Source organism: Branchiostoma lanceolatum, chromosome 3, assembly GCF_035083965.1.
Source record: "Branchiostoma lanceolatum isolate klBraLanc5 chromosome 3, klBraLanc5.hap2, whole genome shotgun sequence".
Classification (NCBI taxonomy): Eukaryota; Metazoa; Chordata; class Leptocardii; order Amphioxiformes; family Branchiostomatidae; genus Branchiostoma; species Branchiostoma lanceolatum.
The window spans coordinates 6,736,390-6,760,454 of NC_089724.1; the positions used below are offsets into that span (position 1 = coordinate 6,736,390).

Below are 24,065 nucleotides of genomic sequence, written 5' to 3' on the forward strand. Positions count from 1 at the left end.
GGAGGGCGTGGCACATGTTGCGGTACTCTCCAAGCAGAAGAGTGGTTCGGAACTTCCCAGGTTTCTTGACGTGTTTTTAGACGTTTTGTCGGGCTTTCTGCATTCTCGTGTTTTTTTTTCAACCTCTATAACCACACAGTTTATAGAGAGAATCATGACAAAGAAGAAAGCCCGACAAAAACACCTAAAAACACGTCAAAAACCAGCCGGTACCACTCTTCTGCTTGCGCTTGGAGAGTAATGTTGCGGTGTGTAGGACCAGGGAACAGCAGGGGGACGTTTGTGGAAATAAAGATGCGAAAATATAAATTTAAAGACTTTTAGGGGGGAAACGCATAGCCATGAAAGAAAAACGAGGAATCAACTTTTTGGGCACAACATCCCCTTCCCAGTATGCCCTATAAAAGTAACGTTACTATAAAAGTAATCTTGTCAATGTGCCTTTTTATTATGAAGGCCCGTCCCTTCCTGGTGACGATAGAAACAGAGGGAGAAGCGCAATGCATATAGAGTGAAATATCGGGGAGTGAAAGAGAGAGAAGACCAGAGAGCTTTTGGCAGAGACTGAGACAAGAGTAGCCCCTGTTTACACGACAAGTTTTGCTGGCCTCCTCCTCCTCTAGGATACTGGGGGCGGTAACAGTTGGATCGGCCGCTAGGAGCGTGATTTCAAGAGAAAGATTCTGATATCAACCACCCCCATTACATAACGTTTTAAGTGAATCCGTTCAAGACCTTTATCAGGAATATCTTATTGCTACGTTTATATTGACTCTATGTCTTCGAAGGTAACAGTTAATATTAACGTCATGATGGTTATTCTAAATATAACTTGTGTTAAAGGATCGTATAGATAAGAACATTGATGAAACACGAAGATTGCAGCAGAGGTAAAAAAGAAGAAGTAATTCGCATTCTTGGTTACATGAATTTCAATAAAAGCTATGAGACTTTTTAAGATCTTTTAACATGTTTAATATGGACTCAAACTCGACATCATTGGACCAGAGATTTCTTGTTTACTTATTCTATTGTAGGTGGGTGTAGCTTTATGCACAATCACGAGGGTATCTCCTGTTCAAACCTAACACACAAAGAGACAATGACTAAAAGTAAACAAATCAATTTTCTGCTATTTATCAACTTTTCTCTGCTCCCAACGGAGGTTTGGGTGGGACCGGAAGTTGACTCACTCATTAGCCTGGATATCAGACCCTTTGGGTGATTCGGGAGGATAACCCCATTTTGGCCGGGGAAGGCCTAGTAGGGGATAGAGTTGACACCCGATTTCTCTTGGCAGCCGATCTCTAATATCTATCGCTAGAGGTAATTAGGGGCCCGTGTGCTAACTCTGGTGGCGGGGAAAGTTGCTTCCCCTGCCGAAGGATTAATACCTGCACTGCGGTGGCCCGGTACCCAGGCTAATAAGTCACGTGACCTGAACGGTAATCTGATCCAACATGGCGGCACTGGCCTGAGGCAACTCTTCTCAATCGTGGCAAATTTGGTCCGGAAAAAAGCCTGTATTCAGAGCCTTGCCTTACCGGGAACGAAATCCTAGCGTGAGAGAAACAGCTGAGGATTGTGCACCGAGATTTTGAGGTAGGTTCCGTGTGTGGTTTCGGAGTAAGGGGCCGAATTCCAGACGTGAGTTTGGGGTGTCGGGAAGTTGCTTTTTGCAGTTTGATTGAAAGTTCGCCAGGGTAGGGGAGGGGGGCCTGTTGAATGTCTGCCGCGCGTTGCCTCAGATAGAAAACAGACCTCTTCTTAGCATGTTTTTCTGATGTTTACCACCCTGAACTATGTGTGGAACAGATGTGTATATATCTAAGCTTCATGGTGATGAATTATAGAGTGTTTACGTTATTAAAAAAAAAAAGATTTTTGATTGTAGTTGATCGAGTTAAAATATTCATCGAACTCTGTTATTGTGCTCCCAATGCTTCCGTCCTGGGCACGGCATATCAGTATATCCGGCCCTCTAGCTGAGTCATACATAGTTTTGTCTGGATTTCCTACATTCTCGGTCACTCCAGGTCCCCTAGAATAAACAACACGGTATGTGGAAGCCGCAAGTTCACGGCCAGCGTCGGGATTGTTCCAATGTTTTGGTCTGGAACAACAATAAATCTAATATGAGGGACAAAGGTGAATGAACTCGAGCTCTGTGCTTTATGCTTTGTATGTACAGTCAATATTTTAGTTTGGGTTTCAAGTCCTTGGAAAATGCTACAAAATTATTGAAGTATTATTATTACGATTTTAAGAAATTAATTTTTAGTCCAATCTGTAGTGTAAGGAAGAGATTATTGTTTATTAGAAAGGGATGAGCCATACCACGAACTGTATTGAATGTCAATTTTTCAAGTTTGGGTTTCAATTTCTTGGAAAAATGCCACAGAATTATTGAAGCATTTTTATTACGATTTAAAAAAATTCATTTCTACTCCAATCTATAGTGTAAGGAAGAAATGTTTATCAGAAATGGATGAGCAATACCATGAACTGTATTGAATGTCAATATTTCGTGTTTGGATTTCAATTTCTTGGAAAAATGCTACAAAATTATTGCAGGATTTTTTTTAACGATTAGGAAAAATTGAGGTTGAGATGTTTTATTATTAGAAATGGAAATGTGTTCATAACAATTTAAACACAAATTTAGCCCCTGAACATTATACTATACTTGGATGGTGTGCTTTTCAACACAAAGCATAGTGGTCCATTCCTGAATTAGTTCTTATCAATTGGGTGAAAAAACACCTTTTGTCTGCCTAATTACAATATGAAACGATAATCCATGATCACAAGTGTTGATTCTTGCAACTGCTTGATCATATAATTCTAGTACATTGTGAAAAGTGTCAAAATACTTTGAACGTTATTTATAGTAAAGTATGCAACAACAACAGATAACAATCTCTGTAAGTAAGCAGCTATTTTGCTGTTGTTTATTTTGTTGCCTTTTCTGTAAACTATTCTGTGAGATACAGTAAATAAACTGTTCCCTACAAATTAGTTGACAGAAAATAATGTGTTTTTTGCTTACGCCCAACCAAGGACATTTTATAATGTTCTTGGCCCAACCATTCATTTGATATAGTTTCCACATGTTCGATTGTACAGCTTTCAAATGCATGATACAAAGATTGACTCATGTTTATAGTATGGTACTGTTTAATTTACAGATTGGTTTGGATAGTTTCTGCAACCTTGCAATTCTTTACGATGAAACATGCGAAGATGATTCATTCCAAATGAAGTGATGAATCAAACTTGCTTGCATAATCAATGTTTATGTTCTAGTCCAGGCTGCTGTGGTTTGAAACACATTGGTCTATGTTTACATTACTGACAAGTTGCTTTCTTATTCTTAAGTTCTTATTTTAAGACAAGTGGGCCCTTAAGAATTAAGTGTAGTCTGACAGGGTCCTACATACAGTATTGATGGGATAATTGTGTAACCTGTGACCCCCATGCATAACAAGCATTCTGCTGTATAAGCCAGAACAAAAACGAGGGCTTTGTTTTCCCAGTGACCCCTGTAAGGTGTCTTGTTACTCCGGGAAGGAGGAATACCTCCTTCTGGGAGTATTGGGAATGCATTTGTTTGCGCGTTCGCAGCTATAACTCACGATCCCGTTGTCGCATTGGTGTGTAACTTGGCATATCGTTTGCCTGGTTCGGCGTGGTGATGCACAATAGCTTTGTTACACCATAACTACTTTAAACGTCAATCCAATATCGTAATTGCACCCCTATGATTAATGCTATGTCCCACTACCCTGCCATAGGGACCATGTTATAATCCGTCATGCATGACTGGAATACTTCAGGCAGATACGGGGTATAAATCTTCCTTACTTGCTGTGATCGTATAGTCACTGTTACATTGAAAAATAGACAACGTGCATCACCACACGCAACCTAGCAAACGATATACCAAGTTACATACCAATGCGGCAACGGGAATTGTGAGTTTTAGCTGCGAACATGTGCAGAGTGCTCTCCAGTCTGTGTATTAAGTATGCCGTGTCCACTCTCAACTCGCATACAGTATGTGCGCACGGGACGGACGATGCACTTTTACGCACAGTGTGAAAATGGCAAATCTCTGGACCTTCAAACTTACCACACTTGTAGTTTATAATACGGATGCTGTGACAATGTAAAAAGTTTACGCAGGGGATGAAAGATTGTTGAGAAATATCTCTCAGAAAAGTGCGCGCGCCAGTGTCACTTCCGGGTGGTTAGATCCGGTGACCTTTGACCTTGGAGCTTCGTGAAATGTTACGATAATATAAATTAGCCTTTTTTATTGCAAATAGCTTGATAGCTATAGATCAGACCGGCCTGCAATAAATTGTGGAAAGAGGATTTACTGCATATTTGTGATTTCTGATACATCTTAGTTGTAAGGCTGAATGGTTCGTTGATAAAGGGGCCATCTAGATCTAACTTTGTGACTTTTCCCGAAATTTCTAGATCCCATCTTTGCCATGCTGTAAAAACATACTTTTCAGCAGGTTGACCACTCCTGTATTGAAAGAAAAAGATAAACAAACACTTTTTCTTTACTTGCTCTAGTTTATCGTTGTATACAACATTTCTACCTTGTTCTTCTACGTGATGCTTCAGTGAGTACGTTAGAATTCTTGAAGTGATTTGTAAGTCTCTTTCCCGCGGTCTGTGAGAAAAGTGGCGAGCAACATTCTTGTGTGGCTCGTTGGAGTCGGGAATTCTTCGCTGTGCGGGTCACCGGCGCTGGGAATTTTTCGGTAACCCAAGTAAGGACAGTCCACTTGTGGTATTTAAAAAGGGCTGTTTAGAAAAGGCACTTAACAGCGGGGGATCTAAATCATCTAATTTGTCAGATGTACCTTTTACAACCAATCATTAGTCATTCCAATCTTGTTTCGCTTCAGTTTTTAGGTGATAATTATGCCTTTTAGGTCATAATTTGGACTTTCCCATGTCTGCTAATTATAAGCCAGCTGGTGAAATGTTCTGCCACAGAGAGTTTTGAAGCAGCTCTGTTTCCGTTGTGGAGCTGTTGTCGCATGTTTCAAAACCATCAATTATCATTTTGAAAGGGTGAATGAACTAAGAAAGATTAATAAACAAGCTGTTACTTTTAATCAATTTCCTCTTCTCTTCTCATCTCTTCTCTTCTCTTCTCTGCTCTGCTCTGCTCTGCTCTGCTCTGCTCTGCTCTGCTCTGCTCTACTCTACTCTACTCTACTCTACAATGTACTCTACTTCTACTCTACTCTACTCTACTCTACTCTACTCTACTCTACTCTGCTCTACTCTACTCTACTCTACTCTACAATGTACTCTACTTCTACTCTACCCTACCCTACCCTACCCTACCCTACCCTACCCTACCCTACCCTACCCTACCCTACCCTACCCTACCCTACCCTCTCTTCTGTTCATGATTGTCCACCCAACATCTGCTTGGAAAGCTCTGATGCCAGGGGGAACAGGAAGAGTGTGAAGTATTCTGGGTACATGACCTTGTCTGACCTTGGGGTGTTTTGATGTTTGCTTGTCTAGCTTAGCATGTTTGTTTCCTGTCAGCTTTTCTTCAAGGACTTTATGTTGCAACAACATTCAGTGTGTACTCTTACCTGCCATTTTGCTAAGTGCTAGCATTTTCTAGCATATTTCAGTGAGTGTTAGAATAGTAACATCTATAATATATTAGCATTAATCCACCGGGTTACAAAAATCCGCCACTTTGAAAAACAGTGGGTTTGAAAGATCTCTATTGCATCACACCTCGGGTATGCACAGTTTAGATATACAGGAGTACATTATACTTGGCAACTTTGGGTTGGAGATCTGTTTGGATGTACCTTTTCAAGGTGGCAGAGTTATGTACACTGGTGGAATTATAGTAGATGTTAACCTTGGGATGGGAAATTGAATGAATAGTTATCAGTAAATATTGTCTGTGTATATGACAGGATAAGGATACCTTTCCTTGGTTTATCACTTTCAAACAGCATAGAATAATTACGAATGATTTGACCCCCCCTCCGCCTTAACCCCCTAGGAACCACATAGAAGCCCCCTGTTCCAATTACCTGCCCTACACACCTTGGTCTACTGCACTCTACTCTGATGACTTACTTAGTTGCCCCTTACTTCTCACAACTAGACGGCCCCTATTCAAATTCCAAGATAGGATTTCTATGTTGCGTTTACTAAATTTTGAACGTCAAAACACTAAGCACAAGAAGTGCGAATGCTGCTCTTTCACCATTATAAGTGTTTGTATTGCTTTTGCCTTTATCCTGTATGAAATTACTGTTATTTCAACATAATACTATAATCAACACATTTCATTGAGTGCTGATCAGGTTATTCCTCATGGTATAAACACTGTCTTCTGTAATTATAGGAATCAAATGCGAAGTGATTGAAGTAAAGTCTATCTATGACGTCAAACCCCAGATGATGGGGAAAAGAATACGCTTAACCGGAGTGTGTGTGTGATGTAGGTTGGCTTTTAGTTTTACTTTACCTTTCTCTTAGTTGTGTGAAAAGAGTCTTTTTATTCAGTGACTTACCAACCTGATGAAACTATTCACGGTTGGCTTTTACCGTAATGATACGCCGCAGTTGACACCGAGTGCTTTATTTTGTCAATACTTTTAATCAGCCTTTATTCCTTAGAAGTGGTGAATATGGAGTTGTTTAGCACGGCTCGTACTTAAGCCTGTTTTGTATAGGCCGGGCCCCCAGCATTGTTGGCATTCTTTGTGGCTTTACTTTGGCGTCACTTTGTCCACAAGCCAAGAACAACACAGCGGAGCTTTACACATGTGTACATGTCCCTGGTGTAGGAGAGGGGAGTGAGATGGGTTGGAAAAACCCTGGTGGCCGAACAGCTGAAATTTTAAAGGCAACCAAAGCAATATTATTATTAGGGCCCAAAATATGGAAATAAAAAAAATTCTGAAATCTTTATGGTAGTGACATTTACTAACACTATTCAGCACATATGCATAATAACTTCATACTTTGAGCATTTTAAAACCGAGCGAAAATGTATGCGATAATACCCTTAGTTTCGCGAGCCTACAAAAACCCTGGCGACGATTTTCAGTGAGTTCTCACTTCACAATGACGGTGTATTCTTGCATGATGGACGTCGCTATACATTGTGATAGGGTTATTGAACTAATCATGATGTATACCCTACCTACCTAGTCTCTTGACCTCCGGGTACGATGTATAGAAATGACTAAATAAATTGACTTTCAAAATCTGATTTCGGGCCCTAATATTGCTTGACTTTCCTTTACGATACAAAAAAAAGAATCGTTGATTTGTTTGTGAGTTTTATGGGTTTTTGTTTACGGAATGAGAGACAGGAAAGGGATGTTTGTCAGGACGGCTCGTGTGCGTATGTCGTCATGGAAATGGGGCATGTCCACACCTGGTCAAATGTACTTACCTGTACAGGCAACAACTCAGGTGTGGCGGATCCCTCTCACCTCTTAACATACCTGTGGGCCTCACCAAAGTAAAGGTGTGGTTCCTGGACCCATGGCACATATACTGTAATTCTTGTTTCTTTCACTGTAACTTTAGGTTCACCGATTTCACGGTCACCTCTGTACTGTGAACTTATCATCACTGTGAAAAAACTCTATTATGTATGATTCTAGTCTGTATAACGCAAACTCCAGCTGTCCGGGTATTTCTGTCCCCTCCCCGCGCGGTTACAGGGCGGCAAACCGTTACAGGAGCTTGATTGAGTTCAGGCTAGTATGATTCCTTCACACGTCCGTTCTGTAAATCACTTGCCGCCACCGTGAAGTTAAAGTTCAGTGAAAATGTCAATTTTCCTTACACAGTGAAATTTTGCTACCATGAAGATAAAGTGAATTACATGTACAGTACTAGCTTGGATACATCTAATATCACAGACAGACAGACTGTCATATTCATAAATTAATTGGTCATAAACTACTGCACTGTATATGCCTACTACAAGAGTTGTGGTGTATGTTGTTTTCCTGGGAATTCAGGAACATTTTTGGGTGAATTTTATCTTTCCAGGATTGTATAAACAACAAAAAGACAACAACTCTTCTCAAACACAATATGTGTAATCATAAGGATTATGTATAACCTCCATTAACATTAATACGCACCTGGTTACAGAAATCCGCCACTTTGAAAAACAGTTTGTTTGAGAGATTTCTTGTGCAGCACCATCCAGGTATGCACAGTTTGGATATACAGGGGTACATATGGGGACGTTGGGTTGGAGATCTGTTTGGACGTATCTTTTCAGGGTGTCGGAATTATGTACCCTGGTGGAATTACGTTAGTAGATGTTAAATGTATATAACTTGACAATGGACAATGGACAGCAAACAAGAGTTTCCCTTGTTTCAGCCATGTAACCGATCACCCCACTGTGACAAAATGAATGTGTACCTGTAATGAATATGGCCATGAGTGAAGTTGTCAAGAAGAAATATGTCCTGGTCTGGCCTGGCCTGGCAGACGTTACATCACAGTGTATATAGACCTGGTGTTGGCTTGTTATAACAGATACGGTTTCTCTCACTGGACTACGGGCAGTTTTTCATGCTTCTTGTAAGTTCTTGTGACGCTTTGCTGCGACTGGTGGTTTTCATTTGCCTGAGGTATGTCCGAGCTCGTATCTGTTCAAGTCCAACTGTCCAATACTACCATCCCTATGAGTATGATTTGTAGTCTGTAGACATATTGTACATGTACAAGATGAACAAGGCCAAATTTTTAATCAAAGTTTAACTGCAAGTTGCCAAACAACAAAAAGTAGACTTCGACAAATTTTCGACTGATCAGCTCCACTCTTTGGAAAGGAATGAGAAATCCATTGTTTTTTGTGTTGGCAATTTGCAGTTTAACTTTGATTACGAATGACTTCTACAAAGCTACCAACGCAGATGAACTTTCAAGTGAAGGCTAGATTTTTGTTTCTGTATGGACCTCAAAAAGAAGGGACAATGCTTCTACTTGCTACATTTTGTAGCTTTGCTGAAATGTTCCATTATGAGCAATCTAATTTTTGTGTTGGCAATTTGCAGTTTAACTTTGATTCAGAATAACTTCTACCAAGTTACCAATGCAGATGAGCTTTCAGGTGAAGGCTAGATTTTCATTTCTGTATGGACCGCAAAACGGCCTGCTACTACCATGACTACCACTACTAGTGCTAGCTTTGCTGAAATGTTCCATTAGGTTTGATTAGACAAGTCTGACAAGTCAATTGCTGGATATGAACTAGGTTTGACAACTGATCATGAAGGGAACACTTTGCAAATTACCAATCTGTCAGAGTCAGACTCCGACCTTTGACATAACTGGTAGTACAGAAAATCTATGCAGATATTCTGAATCAAGCATAGTACTAGTAGTACCTGGTGGGAAGGTCTATTCAAATTGTGCCAATTTTTGCTGCTACGTTATGTATTTCTAAACAAATTGTTGTTTTCTATTTGAAGCTGTACATGATTGAATTGATTTAGATTATCAAAAAATGCCATTGTTGTGAACTTGATTGATGGATTTTGCATTATGAGTGCATTTACTGCTTCTTCAACCTCCTTAATGCAGAGTTTTATTAACATCTGCAAGTTTGATAAGGTGGTAGGAATGAGGGTTGGATATGGACTAGATCACAGGGTCAGCCTTGTTTACATAGACGTGTGTCAGCAAACTTGGCAACAAACAGTGGAAACATGTCAGCTTGCTTCTCTGTTTAGTGCAGCAAGCCAGGAACCAGCTGGTACCTCTTTCCTGTAAAATGGGGCCAAAGAGTGGCCAGGGAATCCGCAGTATCTATCGGGAACATTCTTCAGAGGGTAAATGATTAAGCAGAAGCAACCGTTGTGTTCTTCTCTCAGTATAAATGTACTGTTGTAACGTTACCAGTTTGTTAGGTATGAACAGGGCTATCTCCAGCTTTAGTTCTTTTCCGTCCCACTCATTGTTTGGGAGCCCATGTTGTTGATTTTCGTTGTCAAATATGTACAAAAGATACATTTCGTTTGGGAGCCCATGTTGTTGATTTTCGTTGTCAAATCTGTCCTTTCAAGGTTACAAAAGATACAATTTCATAGATTTCTCCTCACCAAGGTTCAGATTTTTAGACGGACTTGGTGAAGGGGCGGAGGGATGGGTCCTGGAGACAGCCCTGGGTATGAACGAGTGGCATGGCCCTTTATGCAAATCATAGTTGAAACTTGGAAAGCAGTCCAACTTGTGTGGGGGAGGTAGTTACCATATTGGAGAATAGGGTAGTCAAAGAAAACATCAAGAGAAAGAAGGGACGTCCCCCTGCCTTGCATTTTAATTGGTCATGTCTCTGTTCTGTCAGTTCTAATTTACCAGCCGATCTTCAAACCCTCTCTGCTGGGTTCTAGGAATGGTAGAGGGAAGCCCAGGTGCCACCTTATCTGAACCCCCTGGTTTTCATATATTACTGTAAATGCAGAAATGTTCCCGGTGGTTTTATGTTTGCGGGGTTTTTTTGCGGTGAACTCTTTACTGCAAATTGAAAGCCACCGTAAAAAGCTGTTCCATTGTGTGACTGTAGCGCTACTATTGTTTCAAACGTGAACTCAAAACCACCGCGTACACTCCATTTTCTCCTTACCATGAAATTGAATACCTGCTAACATTTCTGCATTTACAGTAATCCAGAATAGTTAGGGTTTGTTGATTGGTTCCAGTGATTTGACCTCTGACATACAAAGAAGAGGGGGGCCCTGGTGAAGGCTAGACCCCTTATGGTCTCTTGATCTGCCGTGTAATTGACAAGTTGTAGGTGGGTGGAAAAAAAGCACCAGGTAAGATCATTAAAGATGTTTGTTTGCCATGTGACAGCTAGCTACAAGGTGGTGTTCTGGTGTGTCTTTTAGAAGTTTTCGCCACCTAAGTTCTGTTATCAAAGAAATATTTTGGGAAACATGTTTACATGTTTTTTTTGTTGTCTAGGGAGCTACAGAGATTCCTGCAGGTAAAGTGAGTGTAAAGATGTTGATTGTGGAACTGTTTACATCTCATAAATTTATGGTACAACTTGTGGAAAAGACGGCAGATACTCTTTAGACACTTGAATTGGAGACTTTTCACTCCAGAAATGGTGACAAGTTAACCAAATATTGTTATGGCACATGTCGTTAGTTGAATAAATATGGTATAAAATTGTGCTTACATTCCATCATCCATGGTTCCAGTATATCAGAGGTGCAATATGGAATACACCGTGTTGTATTCTACAAATTGTATATTTACATGGAAAAATTGATAACAGATACACTGGGTGCTACATTTATACAGAGGTAGGAGTCAGGTTAAAACAAGTTCACAAGACGTTCTGATTGAGACGTGTGTGATTGTGTCACCTGCATGGCCTTGTGGGCAGATGTAACAACCTCCAGCTGACTGGAGGTTGTGTATGGGGGTCTGCAGTTTCAGCATGTTTTGGCAAGGGTTCATGCTGCTTGGTCCATCTCTTGAATTCTTTTTTTACTATAATTAAGATATGCGGCAAAGGATTGTTTATTTCAGCAAAGTTTGGGTTTGTGCCATTGTGGTTTGAGTTTTCCTGGCCCCCTCCTTATCCTCTGATAGGAGGGAATGTGTAGAATGTCTGCTTGTCAGTGAGCGATAAGTTACCTCCTCAGCAACCCAGGGAAGTTGGCACTCGTTGCAGCCGATAATCTTCCTAAGTGGGAAGGAGCTATCAGTGCTGAGATTGTATCTTGAAAGAGTTTTAGGAAATCTTGATGAGGCAGTGTGAGTTTTTACCACCCAGTAAGTTTCAGTCTTACCATAAGTAGTGATGTCTCTATATTCTGTTACTGTCTAACCTGTGTTCACAATAGACTTCTTAATCCCGGTGGCGCAGTGGCAGGGTGTTTGGCCCAGAACCCAGAAATCTTAGGTTTGAATCCGGTGTCCCGTCAATATTGTGCCCTTGGGAACGGCACTTAATGTGACTTTCCTTACTTCACTCAGGTGTAAATGAGTACCTAGCTTTGATTAGGGACATCCCTCTGACAGGACGTTAAATGGGGATCCCGTGTTTGAGGAGAGCCACACCTCAAGCACGTCAAAGAACCCACTGCACTTATATTGAAAAGAGTAGGGGTCCTTCCCAATGTGAGTGGATCAGACCTTACAGTCTGGTCTGACATCTTGAAAAGGTGATAGTTACCTGTTATGTCAATCCTTCCACAAATGTGATAAATCTTAAAATTAATAGATAAATAAATAATTAATTTTGAGAGCTTGCTTTAATACCATTCCTATGCGTTGAATATTGATCTAAAGATTTGATTTTCTTTTAATGCAGGTTTGGCTTCTCCATTTTGATGAGTGGCTGGTAACTGGGAAGTATTGGTGCGAGCTATTGCCATGACGACCAACATTGCCTCCACGAACATGACGACGGACGCCAGCGAGATGCTCGCCGCGGCGCTCGAGCAAATGGACGGCATCATCGCCGGTAAGTGTGCACCCCTACCCCACAATGGAATGGTCCAACCCTTTGCTGCGCCCCCTCTTATATGGAATGTTCCATTCTTGTTTCTGGGTACGTGTATGTTAACGGTGCACACCCCAGTTCTTCCGCGACCGGGGTCCACAGAAGTGCGCGACAAAAAAGTGACGGAAGGGTTTCGAGGGGCTGGGTTTGAGTTTAGATTTCTCATAATGTGCTTCGAACTGACATTAGATACTAGCATGGCTGAAAAGCGTATGAATTGGTGTGTTTTGGGTGAAAATTGCGTTTCGATCTGAGCCTTACTTCCGGATATCCATCCGCGTTGATGGTGAAATGTCCCTTGGCCGGAGATTGACCTTTGTTGCGTTCTGTGGGTCATGCTGACATGCCTCGCGCCGTGGATGATTAAAGAAATCTAAGTACTAGAATTTTCTTTATAATTGGCTCGACTGTACGCTAGGTTTTTCTCTTTCTGACAACATCAGTCGTTTCTACCTAGAAAATTTTTTCTACGAGTTTTATCCTACGCAAAAGTGCCAAAATTTGACCATCGTTTTTGACGTGAAAATTATGTTTTTGTCTCCTGATTTACCAAAGTTAGAGAGGTTGAAGAAACAGAACTCAGCTGGTCCTATAGCGGAAGGGATAGGCTTTCATCCCATACACAGTTGATTTACTTCGGAATACTTCCCTGGAAGAGACAGTACCTAGACTCGAGGGTGCGCAGTCTCCAATTGAAACCTCAAATAAACTGGGGTGTGCTCCCTTAAACGGACCCGTCCTGCAAAACATACTGACCATAACAGCCAACAAATTGCATTTTTTCCGGGAAACTGTGTAGCCCGGACCCAACCTGATCGAAAAAAATGTGCTGATTTGCCCCCCTCCCACGCCCCCCCCTTAGAACACGGCCAAACAGCCTTCAAAGTGTGTTTCCTGAACATTGATGACGTAACATTTACCAAAACATTGTTTTTTGCATTGCTCTACTACAGGGGCACTGGGATATTGCATATGTTTGTTTAATAGTCGCTCCTGCATCAAGTAGCAGACGCTTTTCAATGAAAAAAAGCCTTTGATGACGTCATTCTCGTACTTTCCTGCCCAATCCAGTGTCAAGTTCGCTGTCGCGCTAGTTTACAACATTCAGGCAAATAAGTCGCACAAATCAGAAGATACATCCCTAGGCTTGTTTATCGCACCGAGACCGACACCAATTTGTACAGCCTTTTCTCAGCAGATGCCCGTTTATACGTTCATAGCTGTTAGAAGTGCGGCTCAGACCGCCATCCTAACCAAAGATACATCATTAAAGTTCGTTTTTCTACAAAATAAAAGAAATCTTGGCAACGAAAGCACTTGGGTAATAAGGCTAGGTCTATTCTCTATCAGTTAACGCCCAAAATTAAAATTCTAACTGCTTCCCGTAGAAGTACGGAACTTAAAACGGCACTGTTCTCAATGGAAAAGACAGGCAAGTGAAAGTCATTGTGACGTCATGAAGTCAACTACGTTCTAGGCGGTTTGTAGCGTTTATTCTAGTCAGAAATAGAAGGAAAGCCTCCTCCATCACAAGAGCGTCTCACTGACATGCCTTTCTACTGCAATACCTGTTCATTAAGCATGAATTTATGGAAAAAATCGTCTTCAAGTGGAAGCTACCATTGTGACGTAATTGCTATTATGCGCCTTGAATGGTACCGAGGCCCAGAAGGACAAAATCAGCCTTCCGACACGGTAACTTTCAACCACCTGTAACTCGAGAACGAAAAGTCGCAAACAACTCAAACTTCGCATGCTGATAGGTGATAACTCTTTTAAGTCATAGACAACATAAATCATAATTTGCATATATTAACGGTGCACACCCCAGTTCTTCCGCGACCGGGGTCCACAGAAGTGCGCGACAAAAAAGTGACGGAAGGGTTTCGAGGGGCTGGGTTTGAGTTTAGATTTCTCATAATGTGCTTCGAACTGACATTAGATACTAGCATGGCTGAAAAGCGTATGAATTGGTGTGTTTTGGGTGAAAATTGCGTTTCGATCTGAGCCTTACTTCCGGATATCCATCCGCGTTGATGGTGAAATGTCCCTTGGCCGGAGGTTGACCTTTGTTGCGTTCTGTGGGTCATGCTGACATACCTCGCGCCGTGGATGATTAAAGAAATCTAAGTACTAGAATTTTCTTTATAATTGGCTCGACTGTACGCTAGGTTTTTCTCTTTCTGACAACATCAGTCGTTTCTACCTAGAAAATTTTTTCTACGAGTTTTATCCTACGCAAAAGTGCCAAAATTTGACCATCGTTTTTGACGTGAAAATTATGTTTTTGTCTCCTGATTTACCAAAGTTAGAGAGGTTGAAGAAACAGAACTCAGCTGGTCCTATAGCGGAAGGGATAGGCTTTCATCCCATACACAGTTGATTTACTTCGGAATACTTCCCTGGAAGAGACAGTACCTAGACTCGAGGGTGCGCAGTCTCCAATTGAAACCTCAAATAAACTGGGGTGTGCTCCCTTAATGAGAATTGTTAGTTTTGTATATTTCCATACATGTTGAAAATCAAGCAGCAACTTGACTTCAGCTGATTCCCTACCCAAAACCTGCATGGTACAGTCCTGCTTTCATGCTTGTAAAGAACTACAAGTGGAGCCAACCACTGTGTGAGAGGGGTGATAAACTGGTAGCCAAATATGAAGCTGGGTTAGTGGCAGGTTTCCCTCCCTGCTCATATGGCCTGTGGCAACTTGATACAGAGAGGCAGACTGCTGATACTAGTACAGTAGTGGGATTGCATGGTTTTCCTACTCGTTGCATGGTGGCCTGCAGTACCTGCTTACGTCGCTAGGGCAGCACGGTTGCAGCGGTGGTGGGTAAGTATTTTGCCGTTTTGTCTCTCCTGTGAATCCACCTCCAGATTTTGTTGAAAAAGACCTAGCGCACGAGGAAAGCAAGCCGGACAAGGAAACCTCGCCCCCGCCAAGCCCAGAGCCTTCGGACAGTCAGGACGAAACCCCCAAACTTAACTTGTCCGAGCCCCTTGTGGAAAACAACAACAACGCCTCTTCTTCCCATACTCCAGGTAGGGTGGCGTGGTATTGCTGTGAATTGAAGGTAACGCCTTTAACAGAACTCCCTGTGGTGGCTTCTCTTGAGCTGCTGTTGGGACTAGTCTATCAACACACACCCTCTAAATACGGCCTGATGTTTGTTTTGAACTTAATGTGGAAGCTGTTTACACTTACAGTGGGTGGAGGGTAGTCTTACTACAAGGTATCACTGTGTCTAGTAAAGGATGGTCGTTTGTACTGACTTTGACAGTGCGAGCGCCACCAAATGCATGCACCCGTTCATTCATTGACATATATAGAGAGTTGGGAGTCCCCCTGGCCCCTGCATATAGACCTGGCCGGCAGCCAAGAGATATCTGCCTGGATTGACTTACCACAACCCTCGCTACAGCCTGGATTTACGTACACACAGCGTCCTTTTGAGTTCCAAGGTTGTCTGACACCCTCTTCAGTTTTTGTGGACGGTGATGTTGATGTAGTATTTTGATTTGTGGTAAATCTAGATTCTAATATTGTAGAATTTGCGAAGTTGCATGCCTAAGTTAACAGATTCACATAATTGTCAAAGTCAAATTGTTAAAATGTTTTTAAAAGTTGACTAAATCAACTGATTAATTGTTGATTAGTACTTTTGTAAGATACCATGAAATTTAAGGATATTTTGTATGATTGTTGTTAAAAGTTGTACTGTTTTACTTTTATTTAACAGTAGGGCAGCAGCTAGAATTTTCATCAGTGTTATTCAAATGTAATTTCTCTTCCCCTTGGTATTTATTACGTCGTGTATATTAGTGATATATCTAACAATGTCTACTACCGTACTGTTGTTTTTAGTGTTCATGTGAGTATAAGTCATCCCTTATGAATGTGAGCTGAGTAAGCTGCTATGTGACTTGAATGTCTGACACTCAGACAAACTGTTTTGACACTGTAACAGTCCCTTCAGAGGGCGGTCTCTGTAAAGTAAACTAGCCCGGGATCACACTGACCCTGTGGGCTGTGCCTACTGATTAGGTCAACAGATGGTATCTCCCCATTGCCTCTGCCAGAAAATCATCGGAGGGCTCAAGAACGACTTTTCGTGTTATTGCGAGATTCGACAGCGGGGACTACAGATGTAGCAACCACCAAATGTACAGTAGTCAGGGTTTGAAATTGATTTTTGGGAATACATGTAGGTGTACTGGTGCACCCGACCTAAAGATATAGGTGCAGAGAAAGAATTTTGGTGCACAACATGAAATAAAGTAGACTAAGTAGCGGGAGCTCGACCAAAGTAAAGTAAATAAGTAGCTAAATAGCTAACTTCAAGATTTCAAACAAGTAATACATCAACAAAGTTACAAGAATATTCCTCAAACAGTGACTTAAAAACTGTTATTACAGTACATGTGACTGATGAATTTCTTCAACGATACATCAACAAAGTACAGCAAAGGTTATATAATTGTTATATATTAAATGAAAAATTTTTGGGTGCACAAAGGTGAACATACACCCTGTAATTACGGTCCTGACAATAGCAATAATTATCTGTGACATAGACTTTTGGAAATGAGTGGAAAAAGGATGAAGTTATCATTTTACAGATTAAGGAAGGGGGGAGAGGTCTGGTTTGTCTGTATATGTTGTGTCCTAGAAAATAGAGGATGCCAGGAGCACAGGATGTGCCAAAAGTTAATCTCAGACCCTGCATGCAGCCCGGGAAACATTGAGTTGACCTAGAAGACTGGCACAGTGTATTACTATTACACTCTTCTCTGGCACCAGATATAACCTGCTGCTGCAGTGATTGCCAGTGCAGAATTCTCTGCTTTGTGATTAGCCCCAGAAAATTGCAGAGAAAATTCCCTGCCCTTGGTAGTGAAATTGCTTGAACTCCATCTTAGACTCCGTTTGACAGCCTTGTATGTCCCTCTAGTCACCCCATATAATACATAGACAGTCCTGAGCTCATGGCTGTGATGTTACAGCTGTTTTATGTTGTATACTTTTAGATTTATGTCCCTTTACATTCTGGTAACAGTATGTTTCACTTGAGCTTGGGGCACATATAAATGTGCTGTGGATTATACGTCCTGACGGTGTTTACATAGCTCTGTTTGCGGTTTTCAGGTTCAAAGACGGAGTTCTTCAACGGCGTCATTGAGCCCCGCTCTCCGCAGTACAATGTCGAACCGTCCAATGAGGTGCTGACGTTGTTGGATGGCGCCAAGTCGTTATTAGAGACCATGGAGGAGAACGATCAGGACACGGTCATGTCACAACTCCCCGAAGGCACGAGAAACTACCTGACGCAGTGGTTACGACCGAACAACTCCGAGACTAAGGTGTGTACTTTGTGTATCTTATTGATGGAAAGTTGTAAAATAAATACCCTTACAAATAGCCATTCGCTAGTTGGGCAACCCTGGCTGTTCATGTATCAACGTGTTCATGTCAAACCAATAACTAAATACTAGGGTTTGTCAGTTACATCAAGTTCAGGATTTGATTTGGAAGAAAAAGCAATGTTGGTCTACTGTCAGTAGTCTTCAAACATTTGACATCCGGGTAAAAAGATATGCGAGGTAACAGTTACCCAAGCAGCTGGATGTATTTTGGAAACGATCAGACGTTTCAGGTAGCATCCACTACCTTGTGTCAGTGACACGAAGCATCCTTAACAAATATAAAAGAGGCCAGGCTGGTCTACTGTAGTCTGTAGTTCGTACTTCCGATTTCTTCTCACAATTTCTTTATGTGTGATGGTAAACAGCAGTGATAGGATAAATTCTTGGAAAGCATCAACCAAATCTGTTTAAACATATGATATACAGTGTCAAAATGTCAGAAGCATTCTCAACAAATATAAGAGGCCAGCTTGGTCTATTGTAGTTCATACTTCTGATTTCCTCTTCTCATGATTTTATTGTGCGTGATTCTGATTTATCTAAACAGCAGTGATAGAAAAATTCTTGGAAAGCATGAATCAATCTGTTTAAACATATGATATACAGTGTCAAAATGTCAGAAGCATCCTCAACAAATATAAGGGCCAGGCTGGTCTTCTATACAATTTAATGTAGTTCGTACTTCCGATTTCTTCTCACAAATATCATTATGTGTGATGGTAAACAGCAGTGATAGGATAAATTCTTGGAAAGCATCAATCAAATCTGTTTAAACATATGATATACAGTGTCAAAATGCCAGAGGTCTAAAGTTATCCAGACGCCCCCCTGGTAAAGCCTTTGCCCTGCGTCAAACATAAATCCTGCCCAGCATGGTAAAGGTCAATGTGTAGGTGGCACAGAGGGGAACTGTTGCCTTGAACACAGCTGGGCCTGATTCCCCTGCTTCTAATTTGATCAGATTTTGCCTAGTTTATCTTCTGAGGTTCACCAAAAGCTGGCAGGTTAAAGATTGACCAGGGCTGTCTCCAGCTTTAAGGTCTCATTCCTGTATTACTCGGAGTGGGTACCCTACAAGGATGCATACCCCAAAGAATTAATGGCTGTATGAACGTGTGTTTACATGTATATCAGTGGGAAATCTGCCTTCACAGACCAATGGCCATGCCTACCCCAGTCATTTTCTGATTAGTCGGGAGCAGCGGTCCTTACTCCCCATGACCAATGACCTTGTCTCTGTACTGTAAATGTAGAAATGTCGGCAGATGTTTACTTTCGCGGCAGGGAGAAAATGGAGTGTTCGCAGTGGTTTTGACTTCGCCTTTGAAACGATAGTAGCGCTACAGTCACACAAAAAAGAAACGGCTTTTCATGGTGGCTTTAACTTCGCGATAAAGAGTTCACTGCAAAAACCCGCGAACATAAAACCACCGCGAACATTCCTGCATTTACAGTATATCTGAGGTCACCTCCTCAAGCTGTTGCACAGATGTGTAGTACATGTACTGTGAAAGCTCCAGTTTCATTGCCAAAAGACAGTTACTCAAGCAACCGGATAAAATTTTGAAACAGACAGCATTCGCTATCTTTCTTCAGTCACTGACAGTTGACAAGTGCTTGAGTAACTGTCTTCTGGCATATCTAATTACATGTACCTGGATGTCTAAGCTTCATCGACCTCCAGTTTTATTGGTTTGAATCCTGATCCTAGCACTATAGCAGATGTTTTAATTTACTGTGCCATTTTCTAGCAAGACTCTCAGACCTATTGAAAAGCTTGTAATAGCCAATAGACCTGAAATTGTTGAAGTCATGGCACTGTCATGTACAGTACATATATAGGTGGTCTATAAATAGTCTGGCCTCCTATATTTGTTGGACTTGATGATGTATTGGTGAAGGTCCAGAGTGGGGGCTGTCAGGTGGTAAGGGTTGGGCAGTCCTGCCATGTGGCACCCATGTGTTCATGTGTTGGGATGTGCTGTAGCTCTGTGGACTACATGTATCTGAGTGTGTTGTCAGAAGTGAATTGAGACGCATGGAAATGTATGTCAGAAGAAAAAAAGCACACTGTTTTACAATGTATAAGTAGCAATATAAAGACAAGATATCAGAAACAGTACATCATCATCATACATGTAATCATGCAAAATGTATATTATTCACAAGTATTTATATTTTGTACTTGTGTGTATGGCAGACCTGGCCCTATATAGTATTGACCTCTGCTGTAAAAATGTTGTCTTTTCTTTTCTCACATTCATACCAGATTTATTGTATATGGCAGAAAAAAGAAACTAATAGATTGTGAGAATAATTTTAACTTTCTTGATGCTGTGTTTGGCATATTTGGTTATTTTACAGATAGCTGAGTTCCATTGAATGAGAATGTGGTAACGGCATAACTTAGAGAATTTAGGTTACATGTGAGATTTGTTAGTAAGAAGAATTCCTGCCTTCACAGACCAATGGCCACGCCTACCCCAGCGACGGTTATGAGGAGAAGATTGGAAAGTTGGAAAATGACAAGGAGAGCCTCATCCTTCAGGTAGGAAAATCTCTAGCATACTGCATACTCCTGAACAATTTTAACATTTCCACAGGAAATACTCGCTACTGTATGTTACATGAACTAGCGAACCATGTTTTGTGTTCTATGTGTTGTAGACTTCTAAGCAACATTTGATTTCATACACTATTTCCGTACACAATGTAAAACACTTACTACTACCAACAAGCTTTCGATCTGTCTTCTGAAGTTGAAATGACAGGAAGCCTATGTCACGTGACCCGAATGGAAGTGTGACGTCACTAACGGGTCAATGGTGCCTAGCAGTTGGTATCAGCCCCCGTCTCGGTTGAGGCTTGGTCATTTCAACTTCAGAAGGAGCAGAAGAATGATCGACAGCTTGTTGGTTTAAGTGCTTTACTATGTATACAGAAACAGTGTATAAAATCTTTATGATTGTTAGGAACATGTACCGATGGTCTGTGCCCCGTGTGTAGGTGAGCGTGTTGACTGACCAGGTGGAGGCTCAGGGAGAGAAGATCAGGGAGCTGGAGAATGGCATCGAGAACCAGAAGGACCAGCAGGCCGACACGGAGGAGATGCTGCAACAGGTAACCACTGTACCTTACCTTAGCACCTTAGTTCCTCCCGTGCCTTTGAGGCATTTCGGGCTGATGCACTCAAGGCCATCTCTGGAAGAGAAATAGACCTTTACATGATGTGTTATGACTGCTAAAGTAGGAAGCAAGTTAAGGGTTTTATTGTCAGTTGTGAAGACAAACATGTATACAGTGTAGATTTCTATCTTTGAACAAAGTGACCATTTTGTCATGAGTATCATGCCCACCTGAGCCACCACAAAGACTGATAGACCAAACTCTGCAGTCTCTGTGTTCTATCAGTTTTGTATTGTTTAACGACAGATTGGCATTGGAAAGGGAAGGCAAGGAAAAATGTTCCAGTTTTCTAGTAGGAGATATTCTGTCCCCAACAGGAAATCCTGGCCAGAAGTTCCCTGGAGACTCAGAAGCTGGACCTGATGGCGGACGTCTCCAACCTGAAGATCCAGATGGCTTCTCTGGACAAGGAACGGGCGGAGCTGGAGGACAAGAACCAGACTGCACAGGTTAGAACCAGTCAGGGGCTAGCCCAAGTCTTAACTAACCATTGACATGATACATACAACCTGTTTGTAGTTTGAAATAGGAACCATCCATACACCTGCCCATAGGAACCCCTGTTGGAACCACAGCCTGTCCTGTTTTGACTGTTGTCCCTGTTTCAAAAATTTCCTTTCGATAATTTGGTATCCAGACTGAAGTTTTACACTTTGTACTCTCCCTTCTATGTGTGAGTCCACCATGTCAACTGTAGCGTTCTGTTATTGTCTCTAACCTGTGTGTTTACTGTCCTTTCCCACTGTATCCTACTCTTGACTGTTGTTACTTATATCTTGTATTCCCTCTTCCTTTCTTGCAAGCTTGTGTTAAATTTGGGATGCAGTACAAAGTCTCAACTTGGTCTCTCACCTGTTTTTTTCTGTCTTGGTATCCTACCTGTGTTTTTTGGAACCAGTTCTTGTTCATGGAGTGCTATGAGCTCCGCACACGGGTCCTGTGCCTGATGGAGGTTATGGAACAGTGGGAAACCTCCCATCTTCCCTCAGAGGTCCTCTACATTCTTATGCCATCTCTGTACATTTCATTGTCGTTTTGTTGTTTGCATGCTGTCATTAACCTTTGACACCATGTCATTTCTTGCTTTGTACTGTCATTGTGCTTTTTCGCTTCCTTGTCTACATGTTGATAATGCTTGTTCTTTTGTCCTGTTTTCTGCTCATTTTCTTGACTTCCCCTTCTTTTATTCCTACTTCTACTTTTTGTTTCTAATTCAACATTTTTGCTATTAATTCTTCATTTTGCACCTTTATTCATCTATCTTCTATCATTTTCAATTTTTGTTAACTAAACTTAAGAATCTTAATTTTGTCCTTTGATCTTATGTCTGTGTCCCTTTCCCATGTCACGGTCTCCCTGTGCACTTTCCCTCCTGTTTTTCCTTTCCACACTTCTTCGCTCGTGTGTTGGCGCTCAGACCTTGTCTGACGAGCTTGAAAACACCAAAGAGAAGTTGGTGAGGGTGGAAGGTCAACTGAAGGACTTTGAGGAGAAGTCCTGGGACTACCAGGTGACCTTGAGATGACAGCAATGAAAATCCTTAATTTATGACATAAGATTGAGATTAATTTCACATGCTGGAGGTTAAGTCATGCATATCATGAATCTTTGAAATTTGTGTTACCATGTCTTGAATGCTTTGATCATGTAACTTTTTAAGGTTTCAACTTGTGTAGTTTGATTTTTGGGTCAGATTATTGGAAGGGAATGTTGGAATTGACAACCATAATACCTATCAATATCTCCCCTATGAGTCATTTTTGTGGTAAGTACTAAAAAAGTATTTTTCCACAGGTGATGCACATGTTTCTTTTGATCTCAAACTGTTGGCTGTCAATCTTTTATTTATCCCAATTTCAATCATATCAACCCTTTCATGAAGGTAGACTTGTATTGTAGTTGACGTGTAGTATCATACTAGTGTAGAGTATATCTGTCATGTTAGTTTGGTCACTAGTTTATCACCTGCACGTGACATTCGCAGGGTTCTCTCCAGCTTTAATTTTTTTTCTCCCTTCCAGTAGTTCCACTCAATATTTGGGTGCCCATGTTTTAATTTTCGTTGTTAAATCTGTCATTTCAAGTTTACAGAAGTACATTTTCTTCAATTTCGTGTCATGAAGTTTTGAGACAGACGGGGTGAAATTTATTTCCGTCCCAAGAAGCAAATTGCAATCCTGAGATGAAGGGATTGGTCTGAAAAACATCTTTATTCTGGTCAGCAAAAAAGTACTTTGCAGTCGTGGACTAAATTGCATGTATACCTTTTTTACAAGCTTTTAAAACTGATTTCATAAAACTTTTAAACAGTAATCATACATACAAAGGGTCGTGGAGACAGTCCTGCGCAATCATCACATGCACATCACATGACCTTCACCCATTCACCCCCCTCTTCCCTTCTCCCTTCTCCAGTCCCTTTTGAATGAGATCGCTGAACTGAAAAATAAGTTAGACGCCTCGGAAGAAAAATGCGCCGAGTTTGAGCAGAAAAATAAGCAAACGCAGGTGAGGTCATACGATACCATATCTGTCCAGTGTTGTGCAGGTTTTGGCTGGTGGCTGTGCTGTCTTGCTTGGGAGTTACCATGGCAACGGTTGTTTACATCTGTGCTCCTAACTCTTCTCTGACTGTCAGTAGTTTTTAGTAGTGTTGCATGATGAGAGTGCATGTTGAAAGTTTTGTAGATGTATAGAGACTCAAAAGTTTAGTTTTGCCTGTTACCAATGATAATGTGTACTTTTCATGTTAGTAGGCTTAGTTCTTTCTAAACTGCTGATTCTCTCAGGAGCATGCATTTTATAGGAAATTGCATGCCTTAAGTTAAAATGAGATATTTGTCTGCTGTTTCTGACTGCTATTATCTTCTTAAGAGCTGTTAAGTCTGTT

General features: G+C 41.3%; 1 protein-coding gene across 43 annotated transcripts in view; it reads left to right on the forward strand.

Moving 5' to 3' along the window:
* Positions 1-1,424: 1,424 nt before the first annotated feature.
* Positions 1,425-24,065, forward strand: part of LOC136429904 (liprin-beta-1-like) — a 63,017-nt gene continuing 40,376 nt past the window's right edge. For 33 of the 43 annotated variants that reach the window (XM_066420010.1, XM_066420016.1, XM_066420026.1 and 30 more), the window contains exons 1-8: positions 1,425-1,602; positions 12,374-12,526; positions 15,443-15,607; positions 17,712-17,926; positions 20,454-20,537; positions 20,996-21,109; positions 21,493-21,624; positions 23,591-23,683. In XM_066420010.1, the coding sequence (XP_066276107.1) occupies positions 12,436-12,526; positions 15,443-15,607; positions 17,712-17,926; positions 20,454-20,537; positions 20,996-21,109; positions 21,493-21,624; positions 23,591-23,683 (894 nt within the window). In that variant the 5' untranslated portion in view covers positions 1,425-1,602; positions 12,374-12,435. The remainder of the gene's footprint in view (positions 1,603-12,373; positions 12,527-15,442; positions 15,608-17,711; positions 17,927-20,453; positions 20,538-20,995; positions 21,110-21,492; positions 21,625-23,590; positions 23,684-24,065) is intronic. The other 10 variants (XM_066420041.1, XM_066420048.1, XM_066420053.1 and 7 more) reach the window with 6 other exon arrangements.